The 16,723-nt window shown below is 39.8% G+C and overlaps 1 protein-coding gene across 1 annotated transcript in view; it reads right to left on the reverse strand.

Moving 5' to 3' along the window:
* Positions 1-16,723, reverse strand: part of LOC108786298 (tenascin-R-like) — a 197,533-nt gene that overhangs the window by 43,731 nt on the left and 137,079 nt on the right. The window contains exons 10-13 of the mRNA XM_018555557.1: positions 11,565-11,828; positions 4,732-4,998; positions 3,556-3,675; positions 2,354-2,497 (exon numbers count right to left, since the gene is read on the reverse strand). Coding sequence (XP_018411059.1) covers positions 2,354-2,497; positions 3,556-3,675; positions 4,732-4,998; positions 11,565-11,828 — 795 coding nt within the window. The remainder of the gene's footprint in view (positions 1-2,353; positions 2,498-3,555; positions 3,676-4,731; positions 4,999-11,564; positions 11,829-16,723) is intronic.

The raw sequence follows: 16,723 nt of genomic DNA on the forward strand, positions 1-16,723 counted from the left end.
AAGAAATATTACACAACATTTAAAGCAAACTCACACACAAATGTAACCTTAAAGTAGACCTTCCATGAAAATACTGAAATTGGCCTGGCTCTACCTGATTTAAAAAATATGCACAAACATTGATATAAAATACAGCATTGTAGGGAGGAAAAAATCCTTGCGGCTGTGCAGGTGATGTCACCCCATCTCTCCATAGCATGCTTTGAAATCCCTTAAGAATGGCAGATCCTGTGGCCTGTAAGGAGAGGGAGCCTTTACTGCTGGAATCATGCAGTGAGGATGTGGTTCATAAAATGAATAAAATGGACCCCTCCTGTAAAAGGGGGCGTAATCAATTATTAATTGGGGGATAGCTTACAAAGGCGGAGACAAGTAAAGTGTTATAAGTGGGAGGAAGTGGGCTTGCTGGCCACTTGGGAGTTGACCACTAAGCTGAACATCCCTGCCCACCCTCCCCTTATTTTTCTTTTATAACTTGTCACAGCTTTGTTGGCATGTTTTTGACCTTGCCAGCTTAATCGGTTACCACGTCAACTTTGCTGAAATGCTTTGATGGTTGGACATCTGTCTAGAACTGATGGTGAAAAAACAGATTTTCTGCATTGTGTTATAAAGTCATGGTGTTTGGGTGCTCACTGTTTTTCCGTGACTGGCACGATTTAATGTAAACAGAAAAGAGTTATGTTTTAGCTGTGGCCTAGCCCTTGCCACAAAGACATTTTGTCTAGTATTCATTGGCAGTGGGGGGCAAAGGTAACAAAAGTATTTTCAATGTAAAAGAAGTGTTTACCTATGATTCTCAGCAGTCATGTGGGCAAACACAAGAGTTTTCTCATTGTATACTTTCTCATGGTATACTTTGGACTCTGCTGAATGGGATAACCGCATTCTTCGGAAGACATACATAATAAAAGACACTCCAATGCCGAGATCTCCATGCCAAAGGTATGGCCTTGGTTCCTGTCCATATTGCAGTGTTGGGTGTTTTTACCCACTTTGATCCCACTCTTTCCAAAAATAATCCAAAAAGGAAAGTGGGACTTCCTTGTAAAAGTTGCCATAAATGGGAAGATGTGAGCTCAAGTACAGGGACCTCACCAATGGAGTCCATGAGAAACATAAGGATCAAAAGATGATTTAACTCTCCAGCAAGTAATGAAATATTCATTCATGGGGCAGACGATGGAAAAAAAATCTTGATTAGTTCTTGTGGATTGCTGAGTTTTTCACTCTGCAATATTAGCACTTTAGCTATAATAAGCAGTATGCAAAACAATCTTAAGTATAATATTAAAATGGATATCAAAATAGTCTTGTGTACGTTTTAATCTAGTTATTTTTTTGTGTCATGTTTATGTTTTTAAACTGTTGTGTTGAATCTGTTTTTTATCTTTATACAACCTTTGTTTCACAAATAAGTATTGAATACATGGCAAAGGATTTCCAAAGCACTATGGGTTAGCCAGCACAGTAGACAGTGACTTTTCTAAGGCTGTTTTCTGTCTGACTGAAATTTGTTCCTATGATAAGGCATAAGTCATTGCTCGATGAATTCACTTGTTAACAGAACGGTAACAGGCCTTGTAAATGGCATGTCAAACTCAGATATAACAGTGGGTTGAATTGAGAGAACAAAATCTTCATGGTGGGTGCAATATGTCTACTGTGAGTAGCATTATGTCAACTGAGGACCACACATTCCTAATTCCAGAAAAAGGATTATGGCACTTCAGAATTTCACATCATAGTAAAACTGCAATTTAATATATTTTTTCCCCTGAGAAAGAGGTCTATAAGACATTTCCTAAAGCATTTTGCTGTAAAATTATGTAAGAAAGCATAACTTATCTCCTGGAGAGCAGCTGTGGGCACATTTAAATTTTATTTTTTAATTAAACCATTGAGGGCCGCAGAGAAGGAGCAAAAGGGACACATTCAGCTCATAAAACACCAGTTTAACATGGCTGCTTTATCTCAAAGATGTAAACCGGGAGTCAGAAACATGCAAAAAGAAAACTAGCACTTCACTTGGTGTCTTAAAAAGTTTTTTAAATATTTGAGATTTACTTAGCCATGAAAAATGATGTATAAAACCACTATACATTCCGCTAAAGAAGATTGATCACCATTGCCTGATTTTATACTGTACCCTTGATCAATCTGTCTAGAGAATATATAACATATGTCTATCAATACATGATACATGCCGCCATTTAATGGGGCAGATCCCCAAGTAATAAGTAATGAGTAAGTACACTTTTTAGGATTTGGTCGGCCATTTGTTGAAAGTTTGAGGTTGCTCATGCATCATGGAATATTAAAAAAAAAAATAGCTGTCTTTGTTTACACCGACCTGTCTGTGCAGTGATGGTGACTCTCTCGCTTTCCTCACGGCCCCACACGCAGCTTAGGCTTATTCTGTATTCAGTGGTTGGCTGTAGATTGGTGAGTGAATATTGAGTCTGATCATTAGCAATCACCACACTATCCATCCTCCCTGTGGGAATAAAACCACAAAACATACAGACTTATTACCGGTTTTTAAATTCAACATTTAATGTAGAAGTATTGGGAGAGTAAAATGTACTCTTTCCAATACAGTACTTAGAGCACAAAGACGCAGTGATGACATCACTGAGTCTAAAATAAGTTATACAAAAACAGAAAGGTTTTCTTTAAAAGGTTTTCTTTAAAAGCATGTTGCTCTTAACTCCAGCCATAATGTTTTCTTTAGTTTTGAATCAAGTGGGGAAAGGTTATAATTTTGGTCAGGTTTTAATTGCTGTCTGTGACACTGCGAGGGAGCCTGGCCTTCACTTTTTATCCATGTGACAACAAGACAATCATAGGGACAGGAAGTGGGGAAAGTGCTTCCCAACATGGATACAGCAATAACACCGTAATAGGGGTTCTAGCCATTCTCCATTATAAAAAGACATTTTTGCTGGAGTCCTTGTTCACAACTGCTTGTAAATGCGCGCCAAATGCGCAAAAAATGTGTTGTAAAAAAAGTGTGAAGCTCACAGCTCAAATTGCTGCATGAGTTTCTGTGCCGTATTTGTTGTGCATAGGGCAGTACATTCAAATGATGGGCTGACGTGCGGTAAAATGCACTCTTTGTTTTTTTACAGACATCTTATTACAAAATTCAAATTACAAGATGTCTCCAGAATTAAATTATATATATATATATACACACACACACACACACACACACACACTATATGCGTGTGTGTGTGTGTGTATAATATATGTATTTTATTTAATGCAGTGAATAGTGTGCAATATAGTGTGCAATATATTTCACTATACAAACAGGCCAGCATACATACATCAAGTTAACTAAGGGCATTATTAAGTGAATAAATATCAAAAGACCATTTAAGTTAGCATTATTTACTTTAATATCTTTCTCTGATGAAATAACTTTTTCTCAATGGTAGTTTACCTGACCTATGGATATGACTATTAGAGTAGGTTCTTGAATTATGATGTAGATAAAAAAAATAAATGACAAGACATGAATCAAGAAAGTACCCACAGGCATGGCATTACCTTTAGTAGATTGGTAAGACAGTCGATAATGGTGGAGTGAGGAAGGAGGTGGTCTCCAAATCACTGTCATTCTGTCTTCTGTTACATTTATCACAGACACATCCATGGGTGGTGCCACTCCTACATTGTAAAAAATAAAATCTAGTCACTCAGGAATATAAATGAAGTGTCCACTCCACCGATAACGGATGGAGATGAGGTTACCTTGGTAGCTGTGCAAGCATAAGCAAATAGCATTACCAGTCAAGTCAACCAGTGAAGGACAGAGTCACCTAAATGGCCCCTGTGCAAGACAACATTTTGATCTCGTAGCAACCTGGGAAGCTCTGGCCAGAAAGGGGGGCAGCAGGCACCCCCCCCCCCCCCCTATGCCCCAATGAGAAGCCTCAGGCTGCATGTAACTGTTTCAGGCTAGTTGGCCATCATCATCAGTGTATAGAAATGATGGCCTCTATGGAGTAGGGCTTTTGGACCAACACAGTGGTGCAATCAGACCGGTAGGTTATGGCGAGGTGGGTTAAAAGGAACGAGTCTCATTCTATTAAGCATCCAAAAAAAGGAGATTTACTCCTTATTTTAGGATAGATTTAGACAAATATATAGAGCCATAAAATTCAAAGAAACATGTATAAACTCTATAAAGAGAGGTGCAATACTAAAAACAAATCTGACAGACCTACACTGTTGCAAAGGGAAAGGGGGACATATACTGATCAAAGATATAATATAACTTAATGTAATGATCAACAGGCATTCAGTACTTCAGAAATATTGAACACTCTTCTTATGTGTGATATCACTTATGAAGCTGGAATGGAAACCTTCTCCTGACATGCACTTAAAATATTATTATACTGTAGTCTGTTTTATGATTAGCTGCTGCTCATTACAGAAGTGTGATATAAAAACATTTCCAAGGTTCGCAATCCAAATGTTAATATACAAATATACATATACAGTATATACAGTATATATATATATATATATGGCCCCACTCATTTTATCATTGCTTCGGGCCCACACCCTATAAAAAAGTGTGAAGTTAATCACAATAGAACTCCTTAATCTGCAGGTTTTATGAATAAACTATGATAACTCGTTGTGGACCATCTAAGGAATTTAGTGAATGAATAATACCTTTGTTTTGGCTTTAAAAACAATTTAAAACCACCTCACCTGTAGTTACTGTTCCCTCCACCAGCTCTGCTCTTAGTGTCCCGTGGATGGGCAGGAGGGTGACCAGATACTCTGTGCTGGGTAACAGGTCAATGAGACGTGTTTGCCTTACTGAGGCTTCAAGTGATAGTTCTATTGGCTCATCACCCCCGATGGGAGTATAACTCAGGATGAAGCGGTCAGCTGGAGGAGAGGGGTCAGTCCATGAGACGTTCACACTGTATGCTGTTATACCAGAAAAATAAAGCTGTGTGATGGGCCGGAAGCCTGTAGATTGCAGAAAATGAAAAAGATATTCCATGAGCTATAATAAACTCTATATGCAGTTCCACCAAAATGTTATTGCTGTAAATGAACTGTTTGAATAACAAAGTGCAAAGAACACAATTGTGATGTTTTAGCTTTTCATAGGCACCAGTGGCTTGAATTTTCTACTGGCTTCTTTTAACTCTCAGGCCTCCATTGGTAAAATCTTCCTGCCAAAGTTGCCAACTAGGTCCTCATTTCTTTCTTTACTAATCAAACAACCAAGGGTATCTCACTGCTGGCAGTGCTTTCTTCTTAACACTTGTAATGGCCTTGGCAGCTGCAGAGCCTCAGGTGCAGACAACTTGCCATCAAAGTACCCTCAAAATATAAGAAGCAGATGTGTTATCCAGCTTGAAATGCAGTGACTTCGAATGCTGGCCAAGCGAAGACCAACTATTCGGCAAATCCAAAATTATGCAACATTGAGTTTGCATCCAAATGAGTAGGGGATTAACAAAAATGGCACAAAGCTTTCAGATATTATCTATCTCATCTTTTAAAGTGTAATGCAACTTGTATGGAGCAACAAAATCTCTACAGGTTGATTATATACATTACAGAGCTTATAAAACACATCACAGCTTTACCTGTTGTTGGTCTGTAGAAACTAACATATCCATTACTTCCTACCTCTTGAGTGCTAAATGGGTGGATTTAGCGGCTATAGGCACATGATTACTTTCAGTGTTTTAATGATAGAAAATCAGCTAGGAAAAACAATGTCAGAGTGACATAAACAGGAAATTACACTTCTAGGGAGTGCTTTACACAAAGTGCCTTACACATATAGTGTACAGAATGTCCCCTGTATTGACATGGTTAATGTGGGCACAAGAAAACAACACCTCAGGTTTTCACTGTTTTGGAAAATCATGGATGGCCACAGATTAAAATCAAAAGGCAATATTTATTAACATACACAATCTACAACATGGTTTATGTTGCAGTGATATAGTATATGTTTATTTACTTAAAGTGGAGATTAAATCTAATGCTTATACAAAAAAATAGTTTTTTTAGTGGACAAGCAAATTGGATTTACACAAACTTGTTTTCTTGTTTTTTTTAGCAACCTGAGAGATTTTATTTTAAGCATTTCAGCAGAATTTCCCTCTTTAGAAAAAATCTTGTGAAAGTGACAAATTGACCTTTGAAGGAGACAATGAAATCTCAACAATTTTTCCAAAACATAGGTTAACCCCTTACCTAATCTGCTCATTATATATGCCCCAACACAGATCTTAGCTCAGCATGTCCTCCAGTTAGATAGGTAGATGGCCTTTCCTTTACATTCTGTGGCAGAGAAAGCCACTTAGGCACAGTACCAACAGCTAGCTCACAGAAGAATTGAAATACTGTTCAGTCCAAAGCGTTTGGTAGAGGTAGATTTGCTAATCTGAGGTATGTGTTGGGGCATATGTAGTATTTGGGGAGAGAGAAAGGTGGTGGGATTATTGTTATACTTTAAGGCAAGTTCACACCAGCCACAGTGCGTTCTCGCCCAATTCTGGCTGGAACGCACTGGATTCTATTGCGGCCAGCTCACTTTGTTGTGGGGCGGGAGGGGGCATGGCGGTGCATTGAACTCAATGGCAGCATAGCCACTCCCTCTGGCCGCAATGCAATCGGCCGCACGGGAACACAAGGCACAGCAATGCCTGTATGACTGGAGCAGAACGCAGGAATTGTTGTGCCACGCGTTCCCATATGGCTGATTGCATTACGGCCGGAGGGCGTGGCTGTGGTGCCATTCACTTCAATGCACCTCCACCTCTCGCCCCACAACAAAGTGAGCTGGCCGCAATGCGATCCAGTGCGTTCCGGCCAGAATCGATCCAGAACGCACTGTGGCTGGTGTGAACTAGCCCTTAAAGGCACACTAAACTCAGGACTTAAATCTTAAAAATGCATTCAATTAACTTAACTGTTAAAAAAAGGAACTTATTTGTACATGATTCAGTTGTAAATTTGTCCTCAAATCATCTCTGAATTAGTGCTGACACTGTCCTTCCTTCTGGAGACTGGCTACTTTTGTTCCCCATGGTTCCTGTGTGTGTTGTTCAGTAGACACCACTCCAAGCTTGTTCCTGTGATAGACTACAATCTCATGTTTAGTTTATTAAATTGTATTGAGATTGTAGTCCATCAATGGTATAAATTAGTTTACACATTTAGTGTAGATATGGATAACCTAAGTCTGAGGATGTCAATGAAAAGGGTGCAGACAATGTGTTGGGATTATAATTGTCTTTAGGATATCCTGCCGCACTCCAAACCGAAGAAGGTGGGTGCTGTAGTGAAAGCGGAATGTCACTAGTACAGAATGTCACCAGTACAACAAACAATGTGGTCAGGTGCTCGTCCTTTATTGACGCACATTGCCACATTAATTGGGATTATAATTGTTACATGCGAGAAAGAAAAACACTGAAGGAACTAATGCAATTTTATACAGCATGGGTTGGAATTTGTGAATTCTGACTTTTTTTAGTAACAGAATATTGGGAAACTGTGCTTGTGCCTGTTATAGAAACAACAGTTCATTGGGACCTTCGTCACTTGAAATAATACCCTCACTTAACTTTGTAATCTCATGAAGAAAATGAATATGCCAACACATCTTCACACCAAACGGTTTACATGTACTGCGAGTGAATAGAGTTTTGTGCACAATATCTTGAGCAATACTGGGCTTTGAAGTACTTGTATCTCGAAGAAATTTATCTTTTAAAGGAATGGAATTGAAAGTGGGCATTATCTTTGTTTTTTTTTGTTTTTGTTTCATGAACATTTTAGGATTAATTTAAAATGATTTTAAGTACCATCTCCTGTACACGATATATATTAAATGAAAATTTATTCCAAGCCTAAAAATTCTTCTTATTAGCTTTGGATAGACTGGGAAAGGAATAAACCCCATCGGATTTCACTGCTGTCCAGGCTGGGGAGATTATTCCTCATTTACTATCCTGGTAACATTATATTTGCCAGACATGAAGTGAGGGAGAAATCTTCAAGAGCAAAACCTAGTTAAATCATTGTCACCATTACAGTAAGTGGTGGAAAATATCTCATAGAGCAATATAAACTCAGCACTGCCTTCCCACACAAATCTAAAACAACATTTTCAGTCAACGGAGAAAGTTAACCTCCACTTTATTTTGCATATGACACTTGTAAGAAGGAGTCTGATATCACACTGATGCTTTGAGGTGCTGAAATACAGCTCTTCCATAAACAATAACACTTAGCTAGTGATTTATAAGCCCATTATTGCTACTAGATGGAACTGAGGAGCATAGGAATTTCTATGCTCTTTGGGTCCATCTAGTAACAGTAATGCACTGCAAACATCGTTAACACAGCCATATGTTGGGTGAATGTGTTATAAATCAGCCCCTATGTTTGGTTAAGTATGTTTCTCTGTGTACATGGAAAATCAGATAAAGAAGCCATGGTAACTGGTAAGCCATACTGGGATAAACAGGACTTGCATAGGCCTTAACTGAGTTTTAAAGTCCCAGCATATACTATCCTATTATAACATAAGCATTATAATAGGAACACATAATATAGTTGTTTTCCTTAATGCAGTCAACTTCCTGGATTCCCAGTGTGCTTTGCATCTCTTTCACAGCTGTATGATGTGACACAATCAATTTCTCAAGACTACAAGTCCCATCATGCATTGCTTCTAGCAAGCAATCATGATGTTACATTGTGGGAAGTTCAGACGCTGAGTTGTGGTTTAGATGGCAGGTATAGTTAGAGAGGTGGCACAGGGAAGTAAGTGCATAGTCACAGGGCTGAGCGAAATTGTGTCATTGCATTGAGGAAGTGCATCCTATGGCAGGGGCGTCCCGAGGCTGGGTGACACCCGGAGCGGTGTCCGAGTGTCACCCCGCCGAGACGTCACTGCGCATGCGCGGCCGTATTCCGATACCTGCCGGTGGCCATCTTGGTGATGGACGCCGGCAGAGAGAGGAGGAGACAGTCACCCGGCGGGATAAGGTATGCCACCGGGTCCCCTCCTCTCTCCTGATACTGTCGGGCGTTCGGTCCATGACCGAGCGCCCGACTTTTCAAGAGGGGGGTGACACCAAAATGACTGTAAGTCATTTTGATGTCACCCCTCCAATGGTGTCACCCGGGTGCGGGCCGCTCCCCCCTTGTGACGCCCCTGTCCTATGGGCATCTTCAGTATGCAGGTTTACAAACTTCTAGATCAATATGGTTATTTGGAGTGGAATAGAACGTATGGAAATTCAATATAGAAATACAGATTTATTTTTTGACCATAGATACCCTTTAAACATGACATTTTTTTGAATATACACAAAAACATCCCTCATTTGAATTATGATTCAGCTATCAATGACTTCACCCCCACGCTTTATAACATTTTGTCTGATACCACATTACATGTATTCTTGAATAACAATCTAGAGAGGAATGGTACACAATGACTAAACAAAATACAATTTCCATTAGCTTGCTGAGCTGAGCAGCTACCAAGGTTTACTGTGCATCAACAGTTTTTACATTATGTTTTTCATAGGGTCCGTGTCTGTTACAAAGTTACATAGTTAGCTATAATAAAAAACGATACGGGTCTTTTAAGCCCTCGTTCACACCTAGGCGTATTGCATATGCGCGTCTGTCGCGGTAAAAAAGTCGCGCGACCGTCGCGCGTTTCCGAAGGCTACTTGGCTGTATCCCAATAGAAACGCGCAAACAAAACGGCCCAAAGTAGTACCTGGACCTTTTCAGGCGTGGGCCGTTTTGTAGCGAGGGGACGGGCGGAAATACGCCAAGATGGGAACGAGACCATTGACTACAATGCAATTTATATTTTTGACCGTTTTGTAGAGCGTTCGTCGAGCGTAAAACGCGCTACAAAACGGTCAGGTGTGAACGAGGGCTAAGGTCAGTCCTTTACAAATTGTTTTGCTCAAGCAGAAAGTGAAACAAAACTTTCAATGTACTTTGTTATTGAGGAAAAAAATGCTTCCTGATTTTAAGGATAGAGTTCAAGTGACACTGAACTCTTGGCCAGACAAATCTATTCTGAACACACTTAAGGTGCCCATACACCTTACGACCATCGCAAGACTTTTGTCTTGCGATGGTCGTATGCTCATTAAAAGCCCGTACGATCAAAAAAGTTCACCCTCCCTAGTCCCTAAACTAACTCGGTGTAAACAAATTCCTGTGCATTACACTGGCTGCCCATAGACTAACATTGGGCATCTGATCAAATCCGCTTGAAAAACTGACAGGCGGACCCGATTAGACTGCCCGTGTGAAAGGGGCCTCAGGCCACCTCCACAAAGCTGATAATTCTGTTTTATAAAATGGCTGGCAAGATGAACTACATGCCAGTTGCCTATATCTCCAGAGAACTCTTGTAGTGAGATATCTCCAGCAGAGTTCCCAGTATCTTCGTGATCATTACATAATCAAATGATGGTGTCACACTCTCTTGGTACATGCTTCAAAATGTAAAACACAAAAATAATTGGCGAGTCCTTCACCTTCATTATGGCCTCATGAGAGGGCACAAAGACACCAATAGGGCAAAGCAAAAGGTTCACATTACCAATACTATCCCCAGCATCAGCCTTTGCTCTCCTGCCTCCAGGAGAAGGGAAAGTCACCCTGTGTAAAGTGTGAGACTTTCCCCAACAGCATTAGTGCCCCGTAACTGGCCCAGTGCTTAATAATCCATAATAGAAGTCACCAGCACTCGATGATGTGTGCAAGAAATAAAGCACTTTTTATTCAATTGTCACATGCGTCAAACAGCCAACGTTTCGGGGCCACACAGGGTCCCTTCTTCTGGGCGACATAGTGACCAAAGCTGTCACATGGAGTGAGCAACATGCTCCTCCATACCTAGAAGTAATAAGTGAATGTTGGAAAGGTGATTATGTGCTGCTAGAGTAGTATATGCTCCTGTATAGGCAAAGCACAGGTTTGTTTTACATGTCAGGGTTTTGTTGTGGCAACACAAGTATAGAAAAAGCATTAAAGAGCAATGCAAAAAAAACTAGACTGTGCCAAAACGAAGAGAGGAAAAAGAGAGCTGAATTAGTTTCATTTGCATATACAAATTTGTATATTGTCTAGAAATGCCAGTAACAATTTAAGTCTAAAACATTGTTTTCACTTGTAAAGAGGATAATTAATTGATACAGTGCAATGCAAGGCCGGTCATTGTCTCAGCATAATGAATAGCCGTCTATAAATAATTTGCTTTACTTATTTTATTGCTACAAATATGCAGTGATCTTTAAGTAAAATTTATGACCTAATTTGTTTTGCACTGAGGTGGTTGTAAAACAAATCTCAGATGCACTAACCAGGTTGTATGTGGGAGTGGGTAGAATAATAATAATAATAATAATATTAACAACACCAATTCTACTGTTCCAAATAAGGTTCAGTGTCAGAGCTAGAAGAAAATGCCGGAGCAATCATAATACCGGACAGCAGATTATAAAACAGAAAAAATATAGCTGTACCTGTAAAAGCATCTACAGTGGTCTCCCGGCTCTGCTGTCTCCCCCTCTCTGCGATTATGGTAATGGTATATTCTGTTCCTGCTTCCAGGTCGGTGAGATCATACTGGGTGATTTCAGGGGGGACTGTGATTTCAGAGGCCATACCAGAAGATGGTGTAAAAGAGATGCGGTAGTGGTCAATAGGGCCCTGAGCTTTGGTCCAGACTAAGGAGATGGTCTTGTCTGTAGATCCATTAACCATCAGATCACTTGGGCTGTCCAACTCTAATAAAGAAAAAATGAAGACATTGATATCTCACCTGGACAGAGATTATGATTGTGCAAATACCAGACCCTCAGTGACTCTCTCTATAGTTCACATTTGTATGTAACAAATAAATGATTCCCTTTTCTATGGGGAAAGCAGGAAATATGTTCTATCATTCGTTAAGATTCTTCTGATATATCTGTGATATATAGAGGCTGATTTACTAAATGAGTTGAGAATCTTCTCTCAATGAAGTGAAGTGAAGATTTCCTTTATATTCCCAATGATGTAAAAAGCACAATTCTGTTGAACATGATTGGGTATTCAAAGTGAGAACAGCTACTACTAATTGAGTAAAGATCCTCAACACCTATAGTAAATCATCCTCATAATATGTAGTTCATGATTGCTTGTTATCATTTGGATGTTAAACCCTGCATTGCCCAAGTATTGTAAGTGACACTTGGATGAATTGTATCACCAGTGAAAACCAAGCAATGGCCTTAGAGAATATATTAAAAAGTGCACGGAGGTCTTCTGTCCTTTGAAAACGTCTTTGGATGACGAAAAGCATTAGGGACGGACCCTATTGATGTTACTTGCATTGGGAGTCTGTGAGGTGAGCGCTTTGATCTTACATATATGGGGTCTATTCACTAAGCTGCCATAGGCAGCCGAGTGAATGACCGATCTGAAGTGAAGTGAGCCGAACACTGTTCAGCTATTATGATTTACTGATGGCAAGTTTTATAGTTTTTAACTGTGAGTATATATATATTTTTTTTATCATGTTGATGAGTTTGTTGATGGTACAACACACATATTGAATGGCACATTACACAACTGTATTTATATTAATTTCTAAGGGATGATTATACATTTTGCATAGTTTTACTTATATGAATATTTTTTATATATTTACTACAAGTATGTGCATTTGGAGCATAACAGCTTTTTACTTCATTTTTATTTCACTTTAGCACTTTATTTCTATAGCGTGGAAAACTTTTATCTATAATGGTCCTAGAGGATATGTGCTGCCTTAAGATTGAAAATAACTGATATATTGCCCTTCATATCCACTTAATTCAATGCCAAAAGCACTGACCATTACATCTATACATCACATGTCTGTCTGAATTATGTACATATAGAAATGTGCCAAAGAAAAGGAATAGGAGAAAGACTGCAATGTCTAGAGCAGCCTATCTCAACCAGGGTGCCTTGACACAGCATCATGCCTTTCCACCATGCAGGCCGGGCACCAGCACCATGGAAATGGATTGTGCAAAATCCAGAGAGGGTAAGGGTGAGGGTGGGATCCATTTTGAAAAGGACAGAAGTGCATCTCTGTCTAGGTCTGTTCCACCTTTTACTATCTGCCATGCTGCCATAGCTGTGGCTCCTGATGTTAGTCTCTTGATATAAAGGGGGGACTCTGATGAGAAAGGGGGAACCTTTTTTGTGTTTTGGCCCACGTCGATTTTTACATGATTTTTTATGTTTTGTACATTTTGAACTGAGGCGCCTTAAGTTTTGCATACCTTTAAAAGGTTGAGAAACTCCAATATTTCAGTTATGACTTTATTTGTCAGCTAGCACTGCAACTTCTGGTAGATTAGTTTAAAAGGGACTTTATGTATCAACCTGTTTTACTAAGAACTGGACCCTACTTAATAAAATTAATGTGGCTTTCTGTTAGTGCTTTAAGAGTATGTAAGCCCTAACAATCTACTTCCCTTATTCCCTTTTAGTCTATGGAATATATCAGTGAATGCATTTTGCTGTGTTGGTTTGATAAGTGCAAAAAACCTGTGGAACCTGCCAGAAATCTTGCCAGCTGATAACTTCCTCTTTCTCTGCCTGTGCTGTACTCTTATTGGCTACTTTCTTCTCAACTATTTCTGAGAACTACAGAAGCCTTCCACTCTATGTTTTGGAGAAAATGAGAGGAGGAGGTGTTTGTAGACATGTCCTATGGTGACAACACTGTATTACCATGGATACAGTACAGTGAGTACTGTAAGTGTTGTCACCCTAGGACAGGAATTCTGTTAATAGCAGGATTGCCAGGTGAAAACTAAGACAAAAATACCCAGAAAAAATAAAACTGATTCCGCCACCACGTCTAAGGACTGGTAAGCTGCAACTGATTACATTTTTGCTCTTGGGTTTAGATCTGCTTTAACCAATCTACCAACTTATTTTTCAGAAATAATGGAGCCATCGAAAATTCAATAAAGTAATTACAGATTGTTATTGAATTTCAATGCATGCAGGTCTAAGTCTACCGATGGGGGACTGCACGTTATTAGCACTGAATGCCCAAGATATGACTTTTAAGTAGCAAGTCAAAGAACGATGTTTAGGAACCCACAGGAGCCAATGTAACATTTTATTTTAATCGTTCTTACTTATCTAATAGAATAGTATGTGAAATCTGATTGGTTGTTGGAGACTGCTATCCGTCATAACTCTTTCCCATTAAAGAAAGGTCAAGGAGATACAGTACTTGGCTGCTGTGCTTGACTGTAAATGCTGCACATAAGTGAATGCTTGTAAATTAGCCCCTCTGTGAATTGAGGGAAAGCTGTTGTGATGCTCGCAGCACTAGACTGTCTGTCATGTTGCAAAAGGATGAAAACAATTGTAAGCTACAAGTAAATATCTAAATTATTTAGAAAATGCAGTTCAATCACTGGCACTCGGTAGCTCAGCAGAGATTTCACTGGGGCCCAACGCTTTGAAAATTCAAATGACACTTCATACAATCAGAAAATCTGATTGTATCTGCTGTGAGAATTGTGTGGATGTCACAGAGCTAGATGGACTAAAAGTATGCGAGTGTTTAATGAGCCTTCAGCTGGATCATAAACACGTAAACCGTGACAACTCTGCATACAATCCACTTGTTCGCAGCCTTTTTCATAAAGACCTTTAGCTTTGAAAATGGGAACAATGTATTTACACCCAACTGGTGCCATTTATAAAGGTACGATAGAAATTAATTCAATAGATGAAATAATGTGTCATTGTACTCAGGGCCAGATTTACTCACTGCGGCTGATTACACATATGACTAGAGGTAGGAAATACTACAATACTGGATGAGCCCAGCCAGACTTTGCTGGATTTAAACAATGTGCCCCACTTTCATTCTTCAGTGACCTTGGATTTTTGTGCAAGTAAATATATTTGATATAAAATGAGTAAGTGTGCTTTACAAGTAATGCAAGTTATAATATCTTGTTAAGTAGCTGACTTTGTTGGAATAATATGCATTTCTGTCACAGTTAAAATTGATTAAATATTAATTCTCCAAAGGAATGTGAAAAAAGCAAAATGTAAATAAAAAACAAAAAAACACCCCATTACTGCAACATAAACTAAATAAGGAAAAGTCCTGTTAAAGAGACGGTACCTTCTGTTATCTTTACTGGCTATTGGTGTGCCCCTCTGAAACAGTTTTTGCATTGTTAGTTAAGTTGTCCATACACTTAGGGGCAGGGGCGTAACTAGAAATCACAGGGCCCATAGCAAAGATTTGTAGAGCCCCCCCTCCAACCCCCCGCTGGTGCCTGAACTACAGCATATATTATTATTCTACAATATGATTAAATGCAGTTTGCAATAGATCACTGTCCCTGAATGCAGGATACGTACATCCAGAGACAGTGATCTATTCAAAACTACATTTAATCATATCACGCACATTACGTGCGGACTGCCGCTTACAGATATGGCCGCTATCACCTGGTCATTAACTTCAGTGGGTACAGCAGCCACATCTAAGTGGAGCACCTGACATTCCTGTCACAAGAATCTGTATGTTTCTGCTGCAGGAATGCCAGAACGTCATGTGTAACGAGGACTAATTCTTTAACAGTGCCACCAATAAAGCTGGGAAAATGGGATTTACAATTACACAAGGGGTATTCAAATTATAACTTAAAATACCACAGGGGTTCATCATTTGTAACCCCACTTTCCCCGACTTCACTGGTGTGGCAGTGTTATTTTAAGTTATAATTACACTGCCACACCACAGAAGGATTACACAGTGCAATATAACACACTTTCCCTCATTTCTTTGGCTTGGCAGTGTAAATACAACTAAAAAAACAGTTACACCAGTGAAGCTGGGAAAAGTGGGGTTACAAAGTGGGTGGTGTAGGTGCACAGTATGAGCAGTGTGGGTGGCGGAGTGGGTGAGTACACAGAGTGGGTGGGCAATGCGGGTGAGTGGCAGTGTGGGTGGGTGCACAGAGTGGGTGGCAGTGTGGGTGGGTGCACAGAGGGTGAGAGTGTGAGTGGGTGCACAGAGAGGGTGACAGTGGCCTTGGAGTGGGAAGGGCGATTTGCATATTAATGAGACATGGTGGGATTTGCATATGAATACCGCGGCTCATTATAATGCAAATCCCGTAATTAGCATATGAATTAGCCACGGCCAGTGTTAATGGCTCATGCAGCTCAATGAATGTGAGAACAAAGGCTTCAGTCCCTGCCCCCCCCCCACGTAGCTCTGGCTAATTTTAGCTGACCCATCCAAAATGTGGACTTCAGTGTGAGTGCAGAAGGTGCATGAATCCATTTTTTTTCTGAATGATCATTGATCTGCATAACAAAACTTCAAGCTGAACTCCAGGCACAACAAAAATTCCTTTTACTATATTTCTCAATAGCCACAAAGTATATAAATCCACTTTGTGTGCACCAGACCTTTTCAAACCTAGATACTACCTTGCTGCACATAGCCTGTACAAAGAGAAGACATGTGGGAGGGACCCAGAAGGCCCCACCCACTTCAGGTTGCATGCAGAAAACTAAAGGAGGGGGCATTCAAGACCAGTCACCCTGTACAAGAAGAAAGATCAGAAGTGACAAGTCTTTATTAAGGGAAGCTCCTGCA

Source organism: Nanorana parkeri, unplaced genomic scaffold (genome assembly GCF_000935625.1).
Source record: "Nanorana parkeri isolate BGI_ZX_2015 unplaced genomic scaffold, ASM93562v1 scaffold201, whole genome shotgun sequence".
Lineage (NCBI taxonomy): Eukaryota > Metazoa > Chordata > Amphibia > Anura > Dicroglossidae > Nanorana > Nanorana parkeri.